We start from the raw sequence: 19,025 nt of genomic DNA on the forward strand, positions 1-19,025 counted from the left end.
AGTTTATAGTGCAGATTTTTATGTAAGCTTATAGTACAGATTTTAATTAAGCTTATAGTGCAGATTTTTTAAAAGTTTATAGTGCATATTTTTTGGTGGAACTTGTAGTGCAGATTTTTGGTGGAATTTATAGTGCAGATTTTTGGTGGAACTTGTAGTGCATATTTTTGGTGGAACTTATAGTGTAATTTTTTAAAGAAAAAGATTATAGTGCAGTTTGGTCAAGTATTATAGTGCAGAATTTATGTTTGCATAGTATGCAGAAATAGTGTAGCATAGAATGCAGAATCTTGATTAGTATAGTATGCAGAATTTTGATTAGCATAGTATGCAGATTTTTGTTTATGCATTTCAAAGTTAGAATTTGTTTAAACATTTCAGTTTTTAAAGAAGCATTCTTTTATTAGAGGTATTAAAAAGTATAAGAAAGATAAAGAAAAGAAAGAAAAAGGCCAAGGCCTTAAGTAGATCCCAAATTCAAGACTTTAGGGATTTTTGGCACACAAGGTGCTTGTTAAAATGTCGAGACATTATATATTAGAAGTATTAAAAAATAACAAGTATTTTACTTTTATCAGTGGCACTGTGCTGGACTCTTGGTTGTCCTTGGGTTGGGTTCTCATAGTCGTCCCTAGGTTTAGATAACCTAGTATGCTGGACTCTCAGTTGACATTGGGTTGGGCTCCCATAGTTGTCCCTAGGTTTAGATAACCTAGTAAACCCTACTAGATTCGGGACTAGCCATCTCGGGTCTAGTTAAAGATGCGCGCATAGCAAGTATAGTTGCCGGGCCCATCAGCAGTATGATTATTATTTTTATCTATTATGAAAATAGTTTTCAAAACTTCACAAATCAGTTACGTGAATACAGTTCAAATTCAACATTAGCCTAGTATCAGTTTAGCTCAGTTTATGTATCAGTTCAGTTAAACTTATTATTCTGAAGTATAAAAAGATAAGTTTTGAACAAGTGAAATAAGCTTTACATGTTTAGCATTTCAGCATGTCTTGTTCTTTTGCTATTAGATGAGCATGTGTAGTATTACCTTTAAAGCATTCAGTGTTAGATTTATTTTATTCACATGCATATTCGAGTTTTGTGAGTTAGATAATGCTTACTAAGCAATTTTGCTTATAGTTGCATTTCCTCTTACTGTAGAGAAAGGAAAGGAAAAATTATAGCAAAGGAAGGCGACAAGGAGGTGCGGATGGATGTGTGATGCCTGAACTATAGAAGCCTTGAGATTTAACATAAGAATTTATTAACAAAGAGTTGAGTAGAATGTATTAGATGAGTCATTTAGTCTTCCGCTGCTAGTTAATTGTAAGTTTTGAGTTCTCCGAGAGTTTTAGAAATTACTATCAACATGTGTGCAATGTTAGTTAAGATAAGTTAGTAGTCCAGTAGCGCCCCGCCCTCACAGACCAGTAGTGAGGAGGGTGGGGTGTTACACAAACTCTCAGGTACGATATTCAAGAGGTTGAGTCGAGCTTTAGTTAGAAATTTTACAAAGTGTAGGCATAGAGGTAGGGAGATGAACAATACATAAGGGCATTAATTAGTATCATAATGAAATTAAACTCCTAGAATCTCTCACCCCCAAATCCAACCTCACCTACAAAGTGAAATCGAAATTCTATAAAGTGAAATCACTCACTTACACTCTTTCTCTCTCTATTCTCTCTTTCATTCTCTTTCTCTCTTCTCAATCTCTCTCAAGCATTCGTGAACCAACCCTCCATTGTGTACTACTACAACGTAGGTTAACTACTCATGCTAATCCAAGTGATCTAGTTGAGTAGGTTATCAAGGCCTAGTAGATCACTAAGACATTACAAAACTCTATGCATATGTAGGATGTAAACTTCCAAAATCATCAATAGATTTATCCGGGCCTATCTATATACATGTTCTTTATCAACTCAAAATGCACTTTCTCTATATATGGTACTACCAAAATGTACAATCCCACGTATGACATAACTAAAAATAGTTATCCACATAATCCTAACTAATTTATATGTATAATAAAATACATACTACTAAAGGATCTATAAATATGTAAGTGTAATAGGATAATAATCAAAAAAAAAAAAAAAAAAAAAATTACACGCCCCAAAATATGTTTTTATAAACATGAATCTGATATTTTTGAAAATTAACTCTACGTAAAATCGTATCCTTTTTAAATATGTTACGATGCCTTACCCTTTCAATACGATGTACCAACACAAATATGATAAGATGACGTGGCCTAATCAGGATAGACTCGGCGCTAAAGTCTGAAAATTCAGAGCATACGTAGTATGTGACCATGTCAAGTCGTATCTGTAAATCATAGCCTGACCCTCCCCCAAAGTATATGGTTACCGATATGGCACGTGTAGTTACCTCCGCCATCTCCATATCCATCCATCTCCGCCGGTTCATAAATGTGTGTGCTGTTTATATCGCCTCCCTATTTCCTATTTTCTTAGATGAATATATTAATCAAACGACAAATACGAGGATTTGTATATGGTTGTCTCCCCATTTTCCAATGTGCGCTTTCAGAAATCAACATTTTCGGATACCACCATTATCCACCATCCTTATCGCCGACCATCAACCATCATCCAATCTCCGATGAGCCTAAAGCTGCTCCCCCTTCACGCCACTCTCTTCAACTCCCAGACGCCGACGCCAAGGACTGCTGCCGTTTTGCCTGGAACAGGGAGAAGGTCAACTGCTAGGCTTCACAAGGCCAAGGCAACCTCATCATCATTTCCTACCCCAGATAGGGATAATCGGGATAGGGGCAATTGTGATGGGGATCGTATCGAGGAGAAAGCATCCTCTTCGTCCTCAGCTGACTCGTGGTTCCCGTCGAGGAGTCAGACGTATGCCCTGCTAAAACAACAGTTGGCTGTCGCCGCCAAATCCGAGGTGTGCTATCTTCACACCCTTTTACTTCCAAACAGAAATAGGTTTGAACTTTAACCTGCTAGTCTGGTCACCATCTTTTTTTTTTTTTTTTGTATGATTCCATCTCCAATAATCTTTTTATTGTACCATTCAATTTCTAATCACCATACTACTCTTTTCCATCTATTCTTGGTGGGATCATTACCTGATTCAATTCTGAGATATTTCAGAAGAATCACGATCGTCTTGTTGCACACTTCTTGCTCGTTAATTTTCAAGCGATTTTCTACTATCAATTGTAACATTTTGTCTAATAAAATCGTGAGGATGATATTCATTGATTGGAGGCTAAATTTTCCCTGGTATTGGTCTTCCTTTGCTTAAGGCTTCTTTGGGATTTTAGGACTATGAGGAAGCAGCTAGAATCAGGGATTCCTTGAAATCATTTGAGGAGGAAGAGCCGCTATTGCACCTTCGAAAAATGCTGAGGAAGGCTATTCAGGAAGAGAGATTTGAGGTAATTTAGGATTGTATCTTCTTCACCATGCTTTGTTGTTTCTGACATTTTCATACAAATATAGTGCTATAACGCATTTGAGATCTATGTGTTAACTTCTTGATTTTCTGAAACATAATTTATTTTCTAGATGGCTAGGAATGGATTATGGCGGTCCATATATGAGTTAGTCTCAATATGAGTATATGAGTTAGGCCAACTAGAAGGTGGGGGGCATTTTTTTTTTTCTCTATCAAATTCGTGTGTTGTTGTTCATGTTAAATATGCACACAATGAAAATAAAAATAAACACAAGCAAAACAATGCTAATAGACTTTGTTTAACATGGTTTAGAGATTCTTCTCTTACTTCACGACCTATGACTTACTCAATGAGTCATTCTACAAAAGTTCCACCAATGACTATCACTTTACAAGGAGTAATGCAATAAACCTCTTACAATATTTGCCCAAGATGTTTACAATCGATCTCTCCTCTCAAATATAAAAGATGATATGTTGACTAAATAAAAATATTATTAAGAGCTTGAGTTGTTGTCTTCAACCTTGTTAATCCCTTTGCAATGTAATGTATCCACATGGAAGGAGTTTGAAGATCAGTTTTACATAATCACACCAACTCAAAGATCTCCAAGAGCTTTTATAGTCAATTGAATCAGCCTTCAGTCCTCTAATCAAGCAAACGTAATCATTACATAGTCAATGGCTAGCAAAAGTCCATTCGATTTCTTAAACTTCTATGTGACTGAATTTAGTTCTAATTGACTAGATTAAGTTCCAGAGGCTATATTCGTTTTATTCAATTTCAGTCAACTGGATCCATTTCCAATTGACCGAAGCTAGAATATAGATATTCTATTCTTTTAACTCTTGCCTGATTCAATTAGATCAAGCTTAACCACCAACTACAACATTGGATAGGTTGCCCTTTAGTCTAAGACTTCACTCTAAACATATTATCCCTTGCCCCTACCTACCTAAAGAGTAAGACAATATTACATTTTACACATAATCTCTTATAGCTCTCTTGTCTTGGGTTTTTAAACTTGTTGATGCTTCACGTTGCCCTCGAGTTCATCTTGTGTTAGACCCTCAAACAGTAAGATGTGTGTGTGCAATTAGGCACCTAGTAATCAAGCTTGATTATAGTGCTATGCCAAGTATGTGATAGAGTGTTGTCTCAACGCAATTATTGCAGGATTAATTGCAAATCCAAAATATTTTAGCAAATGAAGTTTAGTAGGCTAAAGAGGACTACATAAGGTGGACGAGAAATTCTAGTAGGTTGAGGACCAAATACTTGGTAGACTAGAAATCTTGATAGGTCTCACAAATGAGAAGTCTTAATAGATTAAGGAGGACTAGATACCATGCAGACAAGAAGTCCTAGTAGACCAAAGTGGATTAGATATAGACGAGAAGTCCTTATAGGTTAAGGAGGACCATGTAGACAAGAAATCTTGGTGGGTTAAGGAGGACCAAATACTATGCAGATAAGAAGTCTAGGTAGGCCAAAGAGGAACTCTCGGTAGGTCAGAAACACAAATAAGAAGTTCTAGTAGGTCAAGAATGACAAGATATAAAAATCCAAGCGGTGAACTCTTGACAAGTGAGATGTGAGATAGAGACTTGTAGTTTAGGTGAGGGTATCTTTCTTACTTAGACGATAGTTTGATTAAGAAACAAGTGTTTCAAGGTTAAAATTAATGTGCTAGTTGACTAATGGAAATTGCCCGTTGATAATTTGAATTTTCATTGTAATCGTTAAAATAGGACATGGTTTGAAGGAGTCAAAGTTTATCATCAATAATCATTTGATAAAGATATAACAATCGATTGATGGAATAGTCGTCAACAAATTTGGTTAAGAAACAAGAATATTTTAGATATAACAGTTAACTAATAGAACAAACATCAACAGATTTGGTCAAGAGTTGTCAACTAATGACCTAATCAACCAATGATGTGTTTGAGATTCTAATGATTTGGTAATGACTTTATTTATAGAAATTGTTTGATAGACACAGTAAGCTACAAAATAAGTCTAGATTTAGGCGAATCGGATTACATGTTATAGGTGAGTTTATTGATAAAGGCTTGGAGTCAACTAATTGCAAAATAGTTGATTCATATTTGAAGATCAGTCGACTAGAGAAGGCAACAATCGTCATTGATAACACCCAAGAATAGTGCATCAGTCGATTGGTAAGAGTTGACCAGTCAACTGATAACAACTATTTCGAGCCTATAAAATATCAAGTAACAACACTTTAACGAAACATCCCACACAACTACAAGTGTTTTTTTATAACAATCTTCTGTGCTATCTATTGCTACATTTTATTATTAGTTTTTATTGTTTATTGTTCTATTTTATTTGCGAGCTTCTATGTTCGGTTTTACGATTAAAATTTTTCTTTTCCTACAACCTATTTTTATCGTAAACATTGTTTTTGTAAAGGTTTCTTTGCCTCTTAAAGATTTTCATGAAGTAGAAAATTAGTTGATTTGCAAGGGGTGACTGACCTAACGAGTCCATAGGGGTCCATAGGTTGTAGAGTAGAAGTCTAGGGGATTGTCGACCATGTAGTGTGTTTTCTTTATGCACCACACCCTCCAAGCTTGCTTCACATATCGTCCTTTGCCGTTCACCTATGGAGTCCCCTCCTATCTTACTTTTCTAGAATTAAACGGTTAGGAATTCTAGTGTCTCGAATGCTCGAAGGCATCCTTCACTAACAACCTTCAAGTTTGCCTCATTATACGTCGTTAAGCCATTCAACTAACAAACACTCTATGCTCTTCGTCCTAGTGCCTAACTCGCCAGGAATTTCTATTTTCTTAGATGATCCAAGCCATCTTTCAACAATCGCCTTCAGATCCACCTTATATAATTTTAAGCCATCAAGTAAAATCCATCTGATTGGACTGCATCAATGCAATCATAACAATTCGATCATGTCAAGTCATAAGTGTAGGGATCTTTTGCATAAAGCAATAACATACGCGGCGAAAAAACAATCTCTCCAAAGATCTAAGAGAATACCGTATACATTGTTATTCTACTCTATCAAGATAAAATAGTTACCTTTGTTGCGTGAACGGTATAATCCCGACAACAACTTTGATTCATCGGATCTCAACACCATCAGAACGTTTGCACCTCTTCAATATCCACACAAACACGTCCTTCGTTCGTCTTATGAACTCAGCCTTCGAAGAAGAACCATCTTCGTGGTGCTAGCCACTTGGATAATTCAGCCAAGAGAAGAAGAAGAGGAAGGAAGATCCAATTCATTACCGAAAATGCAATGCAAGCCTTTTATATTCATCCAATGAATACTAAGGGGTTTTGCCTTTTAGTTTTACTCTCATTAATGCTCCATTAATCTCTTTAATGGACATTAATCCTAATGAATCTAATCCTCTTTAGTGGTTGAGTCTAATCCAATGAATCTAATTCGGATTAGACTCAATCCAATAATCCAATGATTGGATTCATATGAGTCTAACTCAACGAGTCTAATTCGGATTAAACTTAATCCTATAATCTTAGAGTCCATCTCAAATATACCCATCTCTAAACCAACATGTTCTTTGTGTGTGATCCAATAGGTTCTCATAATGTTGGCAATATCTCTAAAACAACATTGTAGATACATAAGCAATGAGTGCCATCTAGCAATGCTTCATTACTACCCAAGTGATGAGAATCTCGAGATCCGACCTAACCTTTCTTTGTCTATTATATTATAACTTGGTCCTTCTATCCTCGATATCTAGATTGATCAATGAGACATAGACCGTGTCATCCTCTTATCAATCTTTGTGTTTCTTGATCTTTAAGTAGACTCACTTAACCAAATGAGTTCAATATTTCATATTGATTTATTTGAGCATGACCATGCATTTTAGTAGTCCGAACTTAATCAAGGGACCCACAGATATCACTTCCATTATATAGAAGGGATAGATCTCATCTACATTATTCATATTCCTCCGCATAACTTAGTGCATATCTAGTGATCGACTTAATAGTCCACCTTGTTATAGATGACGTTTGTCGATATCAAAGTACACAACTCCTTATGCAGGGAACCATAATGCCTTCAAGTCTAAAGACTATTTATACCAATAATCACTATGAGAATGTTTATGATACTCATATAATGATTCATGAAATATTCTCATGGCGGATCAATTTAGTATATATTCTTTAATATATATCTATGTATCAACTTGATATCTTATATCCATGACTTGTGAGATTAAGTCGTCAATTAACCTACATGCTTGTCTCATCACATTAATATTGCCCTTGTATATTAATGCTTGACTAGGAATAGTTAAGAATAGTGTTATATATATATATCTTCCCACTATTAATTCAATCAATTGATATACTGTAGACTGGAACCTACTGCCTACATTATTATACTTATTCATTTGGCACAAATTTAAAGTAAATATAATAACCATTGCCTTTTATTAATAAAATATGATACAATATGTCCTAAGTCAATCAACTCTTGATTGACTTTTAGGGCTTATACTAACAATAAGCTCCATAAGTTCTATATACATTGCACCAAGTTCTTGACACTTGATGCATACAACTAGATAAACCTAACTAACACTCTTTGCTTAATATATCATGAATTGATTACTTAAGGGTTTAGGTTGCACTAATAATTTTCTATTTTTGATGTTCATCAATTTATTTAAGTTAGAGCATAAAACAAACAAAAATAAACAAATAAACAATCGATGACATAAAGCTTTCTCAACCTAAGGGATTTCATCCCCTAGTAAACTACATTGAGGGACCCTTTTGTTTATGATTGGGGTCAATTAGGGAGAGAGATTTACTAACTTAAATCTCTACAATTCTCCCCTTTTTACACACTTAAATGACCAATTAATGATGTATAAAAAATATTAGTACAATGATTCCTTTAAGTATGTGATTTTGGTATTTTTGAGCAAATGTTTAAGTTATAATTATATTATAATTACTTATACGTGTGTCAAGTCTGCAAGTACGTACAAATTATAACAACAACTAAGCCTTATTCCACTAGGTGGAGTCGACTATATAGATCCTTTTATACCACTGGTCTCTATTCCCTACTATATCATCATTTATACTTAAATAAATTTTATCATATTTTATTATTGCTAATCAAGTTTTTTTTGTCTTCCTCTTCCTCGTTTGATGTACATGTTTGTCATAGTTTCACATCACCTAACTAGAGTATTTATTAGTTGTTAGTATATACCCGTACCATCTTAAATGTGTCTTTCGGAGTTTTCTCTCAAGGTACGTACAGATTGTTTAACATTTATTTTAGGTGTAATAGTGGAAGTCTAAGTATGTTGATAACCAAATACTTGGCAAGTCAATTGAGAATAGAATACTTGACAAATGAAAGTCCAAGTAGGTTGAGAATTGGATACTTGATGAATTAAAATCCCAAAAATTCAAGAAGGACCATATCTTTAGGTCCACATCGTTATAGGTCATTAAGCCATCAAACCAACAATCACTATGCTCTTCATTATAAGAGTTTGAGCCATCGAGTATAATCCATCATACTTGACTTTGTTCAACAATAACACCTTGACCATGTTTAGACATGAGCTCCATATTTTCCATGTACATTCTACCAAGTTCATATTTGATGCACACATCAAGAACACAATATAAACCTAACTTAAACTCTTTGCTAAATATATCATGGATTGGTTGCTTAGAAGTGTCATTGACCTAAGCAATTTATTTAAGTTAAATAACAAGAACAACAACCAAGTCTTATCCTACTAGATGAGGTAGGCTATATGGATTCTTCTATGAGCTTTATCTCCTACTTATATCATCATCTATATTTAAATTTATTTAAGTTAAAACATAAAATAAATGAAAAAGTAGATAAACAACTAGTGACTTAAAGCTCCCTCTCAACATAAGAGATTCCATCTTGGAGTGAGCTATGTTGAGCAACACCCTTTTGTTTCTTATTGGGACCAAATTGGGAGAGAGAATTACTAACTTAAACCTTTACAATTCTCTCCTTTTTACACACAAAAAATAACCAATTAATGATGTATAAAAAATGTTGCAAACATGCCTTTAAGCATGTGGTTTTAATGTTTAACCAAGGTTTAAGTTAGGATTATATTGTGATTACTTATATGTGAGTCAAGTCTGTAGGTGTGAGATTGTTTGACATTTATTATAGGTGCAATAGTGGAAGTCCAAGTAAATTGAGAATCTTTTTTACACATAAAAAATGACCAATTAATAATGTTTAGAAAATGTTAGTGCAATCTTGCTTTTAAGTATGTGGTTTGATATTTAGGCAAAAGGCTAAGTTGGGATTATATCGTAATTACTTATATGTGTGTCAATTGTGTAGGTTCAGGATTAGTCCATGTAGGTGCTATAGTGAAAGTAAATGTAGGTGCAATAGCGAAAGTCCATGTAGGTTGAGAACTAGGTACTTGGCAAGTGGAAGCTCAAGTCGATTGAGAACCAATGAATTGACAAAGTTTGAGTAGGCTGAGAACTAGATACTTGACGAATTGATGTTCCAATAGGTCAAGAAGTACCACATCTTTAGGATTTAAGATGATGAAGTCCCCAAGGCAAGACCTCTTAGCATGAAAAATTGGGAACGAGGCTTCTTGTGACAATGAGGTTTCAGAGGTGGAACCTCATGGCAAGAAGGTCATTCCTGTTAGGAAGAATCAAATGCACTTATATTATAATGTAGAGTGAGACTAGCTTAGGAATAGACTCAACCTTAGAAGTGGTTGAAATCGGACATTATGTTGACTAAAATATGAGTCAATTAGGCAATTGACTTAATTTTGTATGGAATTATACAAAATATTTCTATTTGATGATCATTTGATTAGTTAGTCAACTAAATCATAGTTTGTCAACGGGTGGTTTAGTTCTATCAATTGATTAGTAATAGTAAACCTAAGGGCTAAGGGAGTCATTGATTTGACATCAGTTAGATAAGTACGATTCACTATTGAAAAAAAGCTGAAGACTTTGTTTATATGTGTGTCCAAGGGGAGTAGTAGAAGCTTAGTGATCTTGTTTTCCTTTGGTCTTACTTTCTCTAGTATCTTCTTGTTCTGATTTCATGTTCACTATAAGGGTGTAAGTTGTTTCTCAACTTTCGGAATAGTTCCAAGGAGAAGAAAGGATAATGGATTGTGATTGACTAACCAATTGTGGCAAAAGGCGAATACGCTCGCCCCCAGCGCCCCCTCGCCAATCCGTCCCAAGGCCAACACGAATGAGGTAAATTACGGGCGGCTACTAGCCTTTGGAATAGTGATTAGCACATAAGGGAGGTATTTACCACGACTTTGTCGAGATTCGAACCCCAGACCTCATTGTGGTAACATCTCATGCGCTAGCCACTAGACCCATCCGAGGGGACGTGATTGACTAACCAAGGAGTTATATGTTGTGGAGTAGGAATTTTGGATTCCGAACCCCGTAAAACAATTGTGTTATCTTGTTTGTATTGCATTCTTTAGTTGATTTTATATTTTCGTTAGACTCTAACTTTAGTTGTAGATTTAAGTAAACAAACATCTGATCAACTATTTACCATCCCCTCTCCCTTTAGCCTCACCTATAATCTAACAAAAACTATCGATTTATGATCGAAAGAATTCGATTTCATATTGTATAGTTTCATGTTGATGCTGATATGGTTATTGTACTTTTAAAAAATATAATATATTAATTAAAATATTTTTTATTAATATTTGATTATTATAGATGCTTAGTATTAAGTTATATTTGAGATGTTATATGTTGAGTTCAAGTTTTGATATTATCTCGTGAAATATTTGAGTAAAAGTCAATTTAGGGTTAGTCGAAGTCACCAAGTAGACATGGCATGATCAACTAGGTTTAAATTGGATTTATTTTGATTAGTTTAAAATTAAATTATATATATATAATAATAATAATAATAATAATAATAATAATAATAATAATAATAATAATAATAATTTAATTCATATTAGTATATTTTATAAGGTTAAATATTATATTATATTATATTTTTTATTTTTTCTAACAATTTATTGCCTCTATCTTAAAAAGGTTTATTTTAATTGTTTACTTTGTAGACAAATGGAGGAAAAAAAATCAATCATCCTTTAAGAAATATTTTTTTTCTCAATTTATCTCGTGAACAGATGAAGGGAAAAAATTAATCACGTTAAATTGGTAAAAAAAATTAATCACGTTAAATTGGTAAAAAAGTTTTTTTCATCTTTGTTTATCCTCATGTATAGATGAAGAATGGAAAAAATCGATGGAGGAAAAATAATTAACGGATCAAGGAGAAAAAAAAATAAAGAGAGATTATAATTTGAATTAAATGTCTTACAAATAACCAACTAAATTTTTTTTAAAAAACTGAATAAAAATAAAAAATAAAAATAAAATAAAATCAAAATTAAAAATGTAGGAAGTCATGAGCTTACCGTGTCCTTGATGTCGTGAGGCCGCAACTACCTCCATGACTTAGAAAAGGATGTCGCGAGGTCACTGCCGCCTTCACAACGTCGTGGGGGCGCTATGAGTCCGTGACTGTCTCTGTGTCCTCGCGGAGGACACCATGAGGCTGCAATTTCTCATGAGGTCATGTTAGTGTTGATTAACTGGAGGAAGAGAAAATTCTATTTGAGCTTACCGACACAACATGCATTTTATACCATGGATAAAACATGTATCAACTAAGCACATAAGCATGTGTTTGTATTTTTAGTAATCATAACATAAATTCTCATTTTTTAAAATTGAGCATAGAATTCATAGTCAATCAAAACATAAACATGGAAATGCATTTGTTTATGCATGATATGCATCTTAGAATAGAAGATCAAACAATCTAGTTATATTTATGACAATGCTAGGTTTTATAATTTTATTCTTAGATGTTTTTTTTTGTTTGTAAATTTAATGTGACCATGCTATGCATAATGAAAATAGTTTTAAGTATCTTCATTGTTAGCTAGAGCCCTAGAGCCAATCATTTGATGATTGTATTTTGGACTTATTGTATCATATTCTATATAAATAAAGACATTTGGTTTTTGGTTATTATACTTACTTGTATTGGTGCCAAATAAACTAAGTATAATAACGTCCTTGAGTAGAAGGTTCTTATCTATATCAATCGATTAGTTGAATCGATAGTGAGATGATATAGGGAACACTACTCTAAATCATTCCTAGTCGAGTATTAACATTCAGGGACAATGTTAATGCAATAAGACTAGCATGTAGGTCAACTCGATGACTTGATCTCACAAGTCATGGATATAGAGATATCAAGTTGACACATGGGTATACATTAGGAAATGTATACTGAATGCCACGAGAAAGTATCATGGATCGTTATACGAGTGTCATATACTTTCTCATGGCTATTAGTACGACTACTAGTCCCAGACCAAGTCACCATAAATTCCTATATAAGGAGTTACGATTGTTTCACAAACGTCACCCAGAACTTGTGACTATAAAGGCGATTACGGTATATAACAAATTATTCAGAGGGATGCGAGTGATGTAGATGGGATCTATCCTCCTATACGACGGAGAGACATCTATTCTCGATAGAGTGAGACCACGGTGCGTACGGCCACGCCCAAACGAGTCAATATAGATATCGAGCTTATTCGATTTAGTGTCACTGAATTCAAGATTTAGATTGATTAGAGGATGACACTGCCTACGCCCATATCGATCAATCTAGATGTCAGGATAAGGACACTTGTCATATTTTCTGAGGAGTCACAATTAAGAGTCAAAGGTGATGTTGGATCTTAACATTTCAGAACTCGGTAGAATGATGTATCGCTAGACGTCATTCATTGCTTATGTTTCTAAAGGAGTTTAGAAACATTGCCAACGTTACAAGAACCTATTGGGTCACACACAAAGAACAAGTGGATGGAGATTGTGTTCATATGATGAACCAATTGGATTAGGTTCATATGATGAACCAAGATGATTAGATTCATTTGATGAATCAAATTGGATTAAGAGTAATCCAAATTAGACTCAAGTTGATTCATATATTCAATGAGTCTAATTTAGATTATGACTCATTAAATCAACTTAATTTAATGAATTAGATTCATTATATTAAGTTGGCTTGAATCAAATGGTTAGATTAGATCAACCATGGAAGAGATTTGGTCAAGTTTGACTTGACTTGAGAGGAAGAGGAAGAGTCAAGTTTGACTTGACTAATTGCCACATCATTAGTGAGATGGCAAGATGTGGACCAATGATGATGCTCCACATCATCATGGTATGCCACATCATGGAGGTTACAAGCCTCCATTCCCATTAATGTGGCCAGCCACATTAAATGAGTGGGAGTTACTCATGTGGCCGGCCACACAAGTGAATGAAGGGGAATGAATTTTCATTCATTATTCTCATTCATATCATCTCCTTCTTCTAGCCATTCTCCTCTCCCTCTCCTCTTTCTTGGCCGAGAGTTTCAAGTAAGGTGAAGAGGAATGTGTTGAGTTCCAAGAGAAAGGGTGAAGTGAAGGTCACAAAGGAGGGTACCTAGAGGAGTATGTGAGATTCCTTTTCTTTTCTCTCCTTTCTCCCCTTTTAAATCCTACCCGAGAGCCCCTAGAAAGTGCTAGCACACTTGGGTGCTCTCTTCTCCATCCTTGTGTGTTAGAGAACACACCTTGTTCGTGTGGATACTACTAGAGGATTGTCTACGTTGACAATCTTGAGATCCGGCGTACCTTGTGTTGGTTGCTACTCGGAAAACCTATAGGTTCCACTGTACAAAAATTTTGTACAAAGGTCTGAACCTTTTCCTAGCTACCATGTGTTCTTTTAAATTAAATTTTGGATCGCCTGCGGAACTTAACACGTTTGATCCAAAACTTAATCTATTTGTTCTTTTAGGTTTTGACTTGGATCTCCTGCGGAACTTAACACGTTCGATCCAAGTCTCCTTAAGTTATTAATTCCATTAAATATTAATTTCCATAATTGGTTCCCAGTACTGACGTGGCGAGGCACATGGCCTTCTTGGATATGGGAGCAACTACCACCGACTAGACAAAACCTTTTATAGAAAGCTAATATTTAATTTCCTAAAATAACTTTAGGTTAACCAAAGAGAACAATCAAATCACAAGGAAAAGAAAGAAACAAAAGAACACAACTTCAAAAACATATTCAAATAGAACGTAAGCCTCTTGTATTCGGTATTATTTCCATAAATAACTAGCACGATGCGGAAATAAAATTACTAGTTATACCTTGTAGAAAAACCTCGATCTTCTACCGTATTCCTCTTCTAACCCCGAGCAACGATCTACCAAGACGAGAAACCACCAACCACCTTCTTCTCCAAGCAAGGTTCGCCACAAAGGAAAAACTTTACCAAGGAGGAAAACCAAAATACTAACCAAGCTCCAAGAGACGCTAGCTTCCTCTCCTTCTTCTTCTTCTTCCCTAGTAGTATCCGCACCACAAGAGCTCCAAGGAATAGAGATGTTCGGCCACCACAAGAAGAAGAAAAGGAAAGGGTGTTGGCCGGCCACACCAAAAATAAGAGAGGGAGAGAAACAATAAGGGTTGTTTCTCATGAAGGCACCCTCACCCCTTCTTTTATATTCCTTGGCCTAGGAAATTTAATTACAATAAAATTTCCTCAATTTCCTTGACATGATTTAATTTAGAAAAATAAAATAAATTTTCCAAATCAAACTTCAATGGCCTACCACATCATTCGAGAGCAAATTCGACAAGTTTTAATCAACAATTAAAACTTCCTAATTTGTTTCCGTAAATTTTAAAATAAAATTTCTCTTTAAAATCTCTTCATGGTTGATAAAAGGAAATTTCTATAATTTTAATTTTATCAACATGTGAATAATTTTTAAAGAGAAAATAAAACATCTCTCCAATCTATAAATAAGGAAAGAGATCTAAGCTCTTTCTTTAATCTTTATAGATTCTTTTAAAGAGAGATATTTTAATTTTAATTTCTTTAAATTATATCTTCCACATAATAATAAAAATTAAAATTAAAATCCTTTTATTTAATTGGCCCCCACTAGCTCGGGTCTGCTAGGCCACCACCCAATATACCTTAGCTCGTTCCCAAGCTAGCTCGCCGCCCTTATCAGTGGGTATGTATGGGTATAGTAACTCTATAAATAAGAGGCTACGATAGGGACCGAGAGGAGGAATTGGTTTTGGTCTCCCGATAAAATTAAGCATCCCGTGTTCGCCCCGAACACACAACTTAATTTTATCAATAATAATTCATTCCACTAGAGAATTATTATTGAACTACCGCATCAATCCCAAATTACATTTTTGGGCTCCTTCTTATTATGAGTGTGTTAGTCTCCCTGTGTTTAAGATAACAAATGTCCACTAATTAAGTAAGTTACTGACAACTCACTTAATTAATATCTAGCTCCAAGAGTAGTACCACTCAACTTCATCGTCATGTCGGACTAAGTCCACCTGCAGGGTTTAACATGACAATCCTTATGAGCTCCTCTTGGGGACATTCTCAACCTAGTATCTCTAGGACACAGTTTCCTTCTATAATCAACAACACACACTATAAGTGATACCATTTCCCAACTTATCGGGCTTATTGATTCATCGAACTAAATCTCACCCATTGATAAATTAAAGAAATAAATATCAAATATATGTGCTTGTTATTATATCAGGATTAAGAGCACACACTTCCATAATAACCGAGGTCTTTGTTTCTTTATAAAATCAGTATAAAAGAAACGACCTCAAATGGTCCTACTTAATACACTCTAAGTGTACTAGTGTAATTATACAGTCAAGATAAACTGATACCTAATTACACTACGACCTTCTAATGGTTTGTTCCTTTCCATTTTGGTCGTGAGCTACTGTTTATAATTTATAAGGTACTGATAACATGATCCTCTGTGTGTGACACCACACACCATGTTATCTACAATATAAATTAATTGAACAACTACATTTATCACAAATGTAGACATTTGACCAATGTGATTCTTATTTCTAGATAAATGTTTATACCAAAAGCTAGGCTTTTAGTATACACTCTAACACCTTGGACTTGCGGGATTACGAAAAGGACACGCATCGAAGGTATAACACTTATCTACTGTAGATCTGGAGTGTGAAACTCGTATTCGTAGTTTTAGAAATTTTTCTTTGCATGGATCCGTTGGCTTTGGGGCTTTCGGGATTTCCGCGACGCGAAAACGCGGTTTTCGCGGCCCGAAAAACCCAACATTCATATCTTGTAACATTACTTTATATGACACATAATGATTTATTCATTAAGAAGGATTTCAAAAATATCAAAATTCCGGTTCTACTATTCTAGTCAATTGAACTTACCATTCCAATTGACAAGAACATGTGCTAACTGATTGAATCCTATTGCAGTAGACTAAATGTTGACATGTTCATCAATAATTTTAAAAATTAATGATGAATTCTACAAAATTTAAACATTTGGAAAAATTTATCAAAAATTGTATGCATATCTAACTTAGCATCCCAACCTTAGGAAAAATACTTTTACATTGCAAAAGTTTTAAAAATTTTATTTTTGACACAATTCTATAATAGTTTAACATGTTTAGTGTTTTATAATCTTGGTATTATATGATTATTCAAGCATGAATTGTCAAACTCTATCAATATTATCCATTTACATTTACATGTATTAGTCTCATTGTGAGAAAATTTTATTCTCGACTTATTGAAGAAAGAATACAATGTACAATTATATACCAATACAGTGGAGCTATTCTAGGAAACTAAATTAATGGTGCGATTCTAGGAAACTAAATATTCTAGGAAACTAAATCAATGGTGCGATTCTAGGAAACTAAATCAATCAAAAAACAATTAAAAATGACACATACAATCATACAAAATATTGTGAAATATTCTGTATATACTATCATATCTTTCAACACTCTCCCTCAAGCTGGCTTGTAGATGTCATCCATAGCTAGCTTGTTTATTAGAGCCTCCAACTATTTTTGTGCAACCCTTTGGTGAGTATATCAGTTACTTGTTGAGTGGTTGGTATATATGAAATACAGATTAGACCACACTCAATTTTCTCCTTGATGAAGTGTTTGTCAACTTCAACATGCTTCGTTCTGTCATGTAAAACCGGATTATGGGCAATTGAAATTCCTGCTTTGTTATCACAATAAACTTTCATTGGTAACGCAAACGATATCTTCAAGTCATCTAGTAATCTCTTTATCCAAATTGCCTCACAAATTCCATGTGCAAGAGATCTAAATTATGCCTCCTCACTACTTCGAGCAACAACACTTTGTTTTTTACTTCGCTATGTAACAAAGTTCCCCCCAAAGAATGTACAATAGCTTGAAGTTGATCGTCTGTCAATAGTACTACCAGCCCAATCCGCATCAGTATAGGCTTCTATTTGTAGGTTGTTGTGCTTTCTAAACATCAAACTTTCCCAGGGGTTCCTTTGAGATATCTTAATATTCTGTATATAGCATCAAAGTGTTCCTGTCCTGGTGAGTGCATATATTGGCTTACCATGCCTACTGTAAATGCTATGTCAGGACGAGCATGTGATAGGTGTATTAATTTCCCTACCAGCCTTTGAAAATTTTCTTTCAATCACATCTTCAGGTTTAGCAGGATTAAGTTTTAGATTTACTTCAATTGGAGTTTCAACAACTTTGCATCCCAGAAACCCCGTCTCTTTGAGTAGATCTAAAATGTATTTGCTTTGGTTCACAAAGATTCCTTCTCGAGACCTTGCAAATTCTATACCTAGAAAATACTTGAGTGGTCCTAGGTCTTTGATCTCAAAATCTCGTGTCATCTTTCTCTTCAAATGAAACAATTCTTCAATATCATCTCCTGTTAAGATAATGTCATCCACATAGACAATAAGGATGGGCAGTTACAATTTGCAGCTATAGATAATAATACACGAATGGAGTTTATTTTTGCAACTGGAGCGAAGGTCTCTTGGTAGTCCAATCCATATGTTTGTGTAAACCCTTTGGCAACAAGTCTCGCTTTGTATCTTTCTACTTCTCCATCTGCTCTTAATCATACTGTTAACACCCACTTACATCCGACCAATTTATGATCACTAAGTGGATCTACAATTTCCCATGTTCCAGTTTTCTTTAGAGCATTCATCTCTTCCATTACTGCTGATTTCCAGTCTGGATGATTGAGTGCTTTCTGAATGTTCCTTGGTACAAGCAAGTCAGTAATTTTGGATATTAAGGCCGTGTGTCTTTTTGATAGCTTACCATAGGATAAATATTTAGAAATTAGATAGTCAGTACACAAGTGTTTTCCTTTCCGATTAGCTATGGGAATATCAAGATCGATAGACAAGTAATTAGATCTAGAAACATTATCAGAAATAGATAATTTATCTTGACTAGGAATATTTGTTAAAGAGGAAGTGTTTAGAGTACCTGAATATTCTCCAGGTTCATCGCCTAAGGTGTTAGATTGATCCTGTGCTAAAGGAGT

General features: G+C 34.5%; 1 protein-coding gene across 1 annotated transcript in view; it reads left to right on the forward strand.

Moving 5' to 3' along the window:
* Nucleotides 1-2,474: 2,474 nt before the first annotated feature.
* The window catches only part of LOC121969919, a 43,616-nt gene continuing 27,065 nt past the window's right edge, over nucleotides 2,475-19,025 (forward strand). Inside the window, exons 1-2 of the mRNA XM_042520239.1 lie at nucleotides 2,475-2,926; nucleotides 3,309-3,422. Coding sequence (XP_042376173.1) covers nucleotides 2,519-2,926; nucleotides 3,309-3,422 — 522 coding nt within the window. The 5' untranslated portion in view covers nucleotides 2,475-2,518. The remainder of the gene's footprint in view (nucleotides 2,927-3,308; nucleotides 3,423-19,025) is intronic.

Source organism: Zingiber officinale, chromosome 4A (assembly GCF_018446385.1).
Source record: "Zingiber officinale cultivar Zhangliang chromosome 4A, Zo_v1.1, whole genome shotgun sequence".
NCBI classification, from domain to species: Eukaryota; Viridiplantae; Streptophyta; class Magnoliopsida; order Zingiberales; family Zingiberaceae; genus Zingiber; species Zingiber officinale.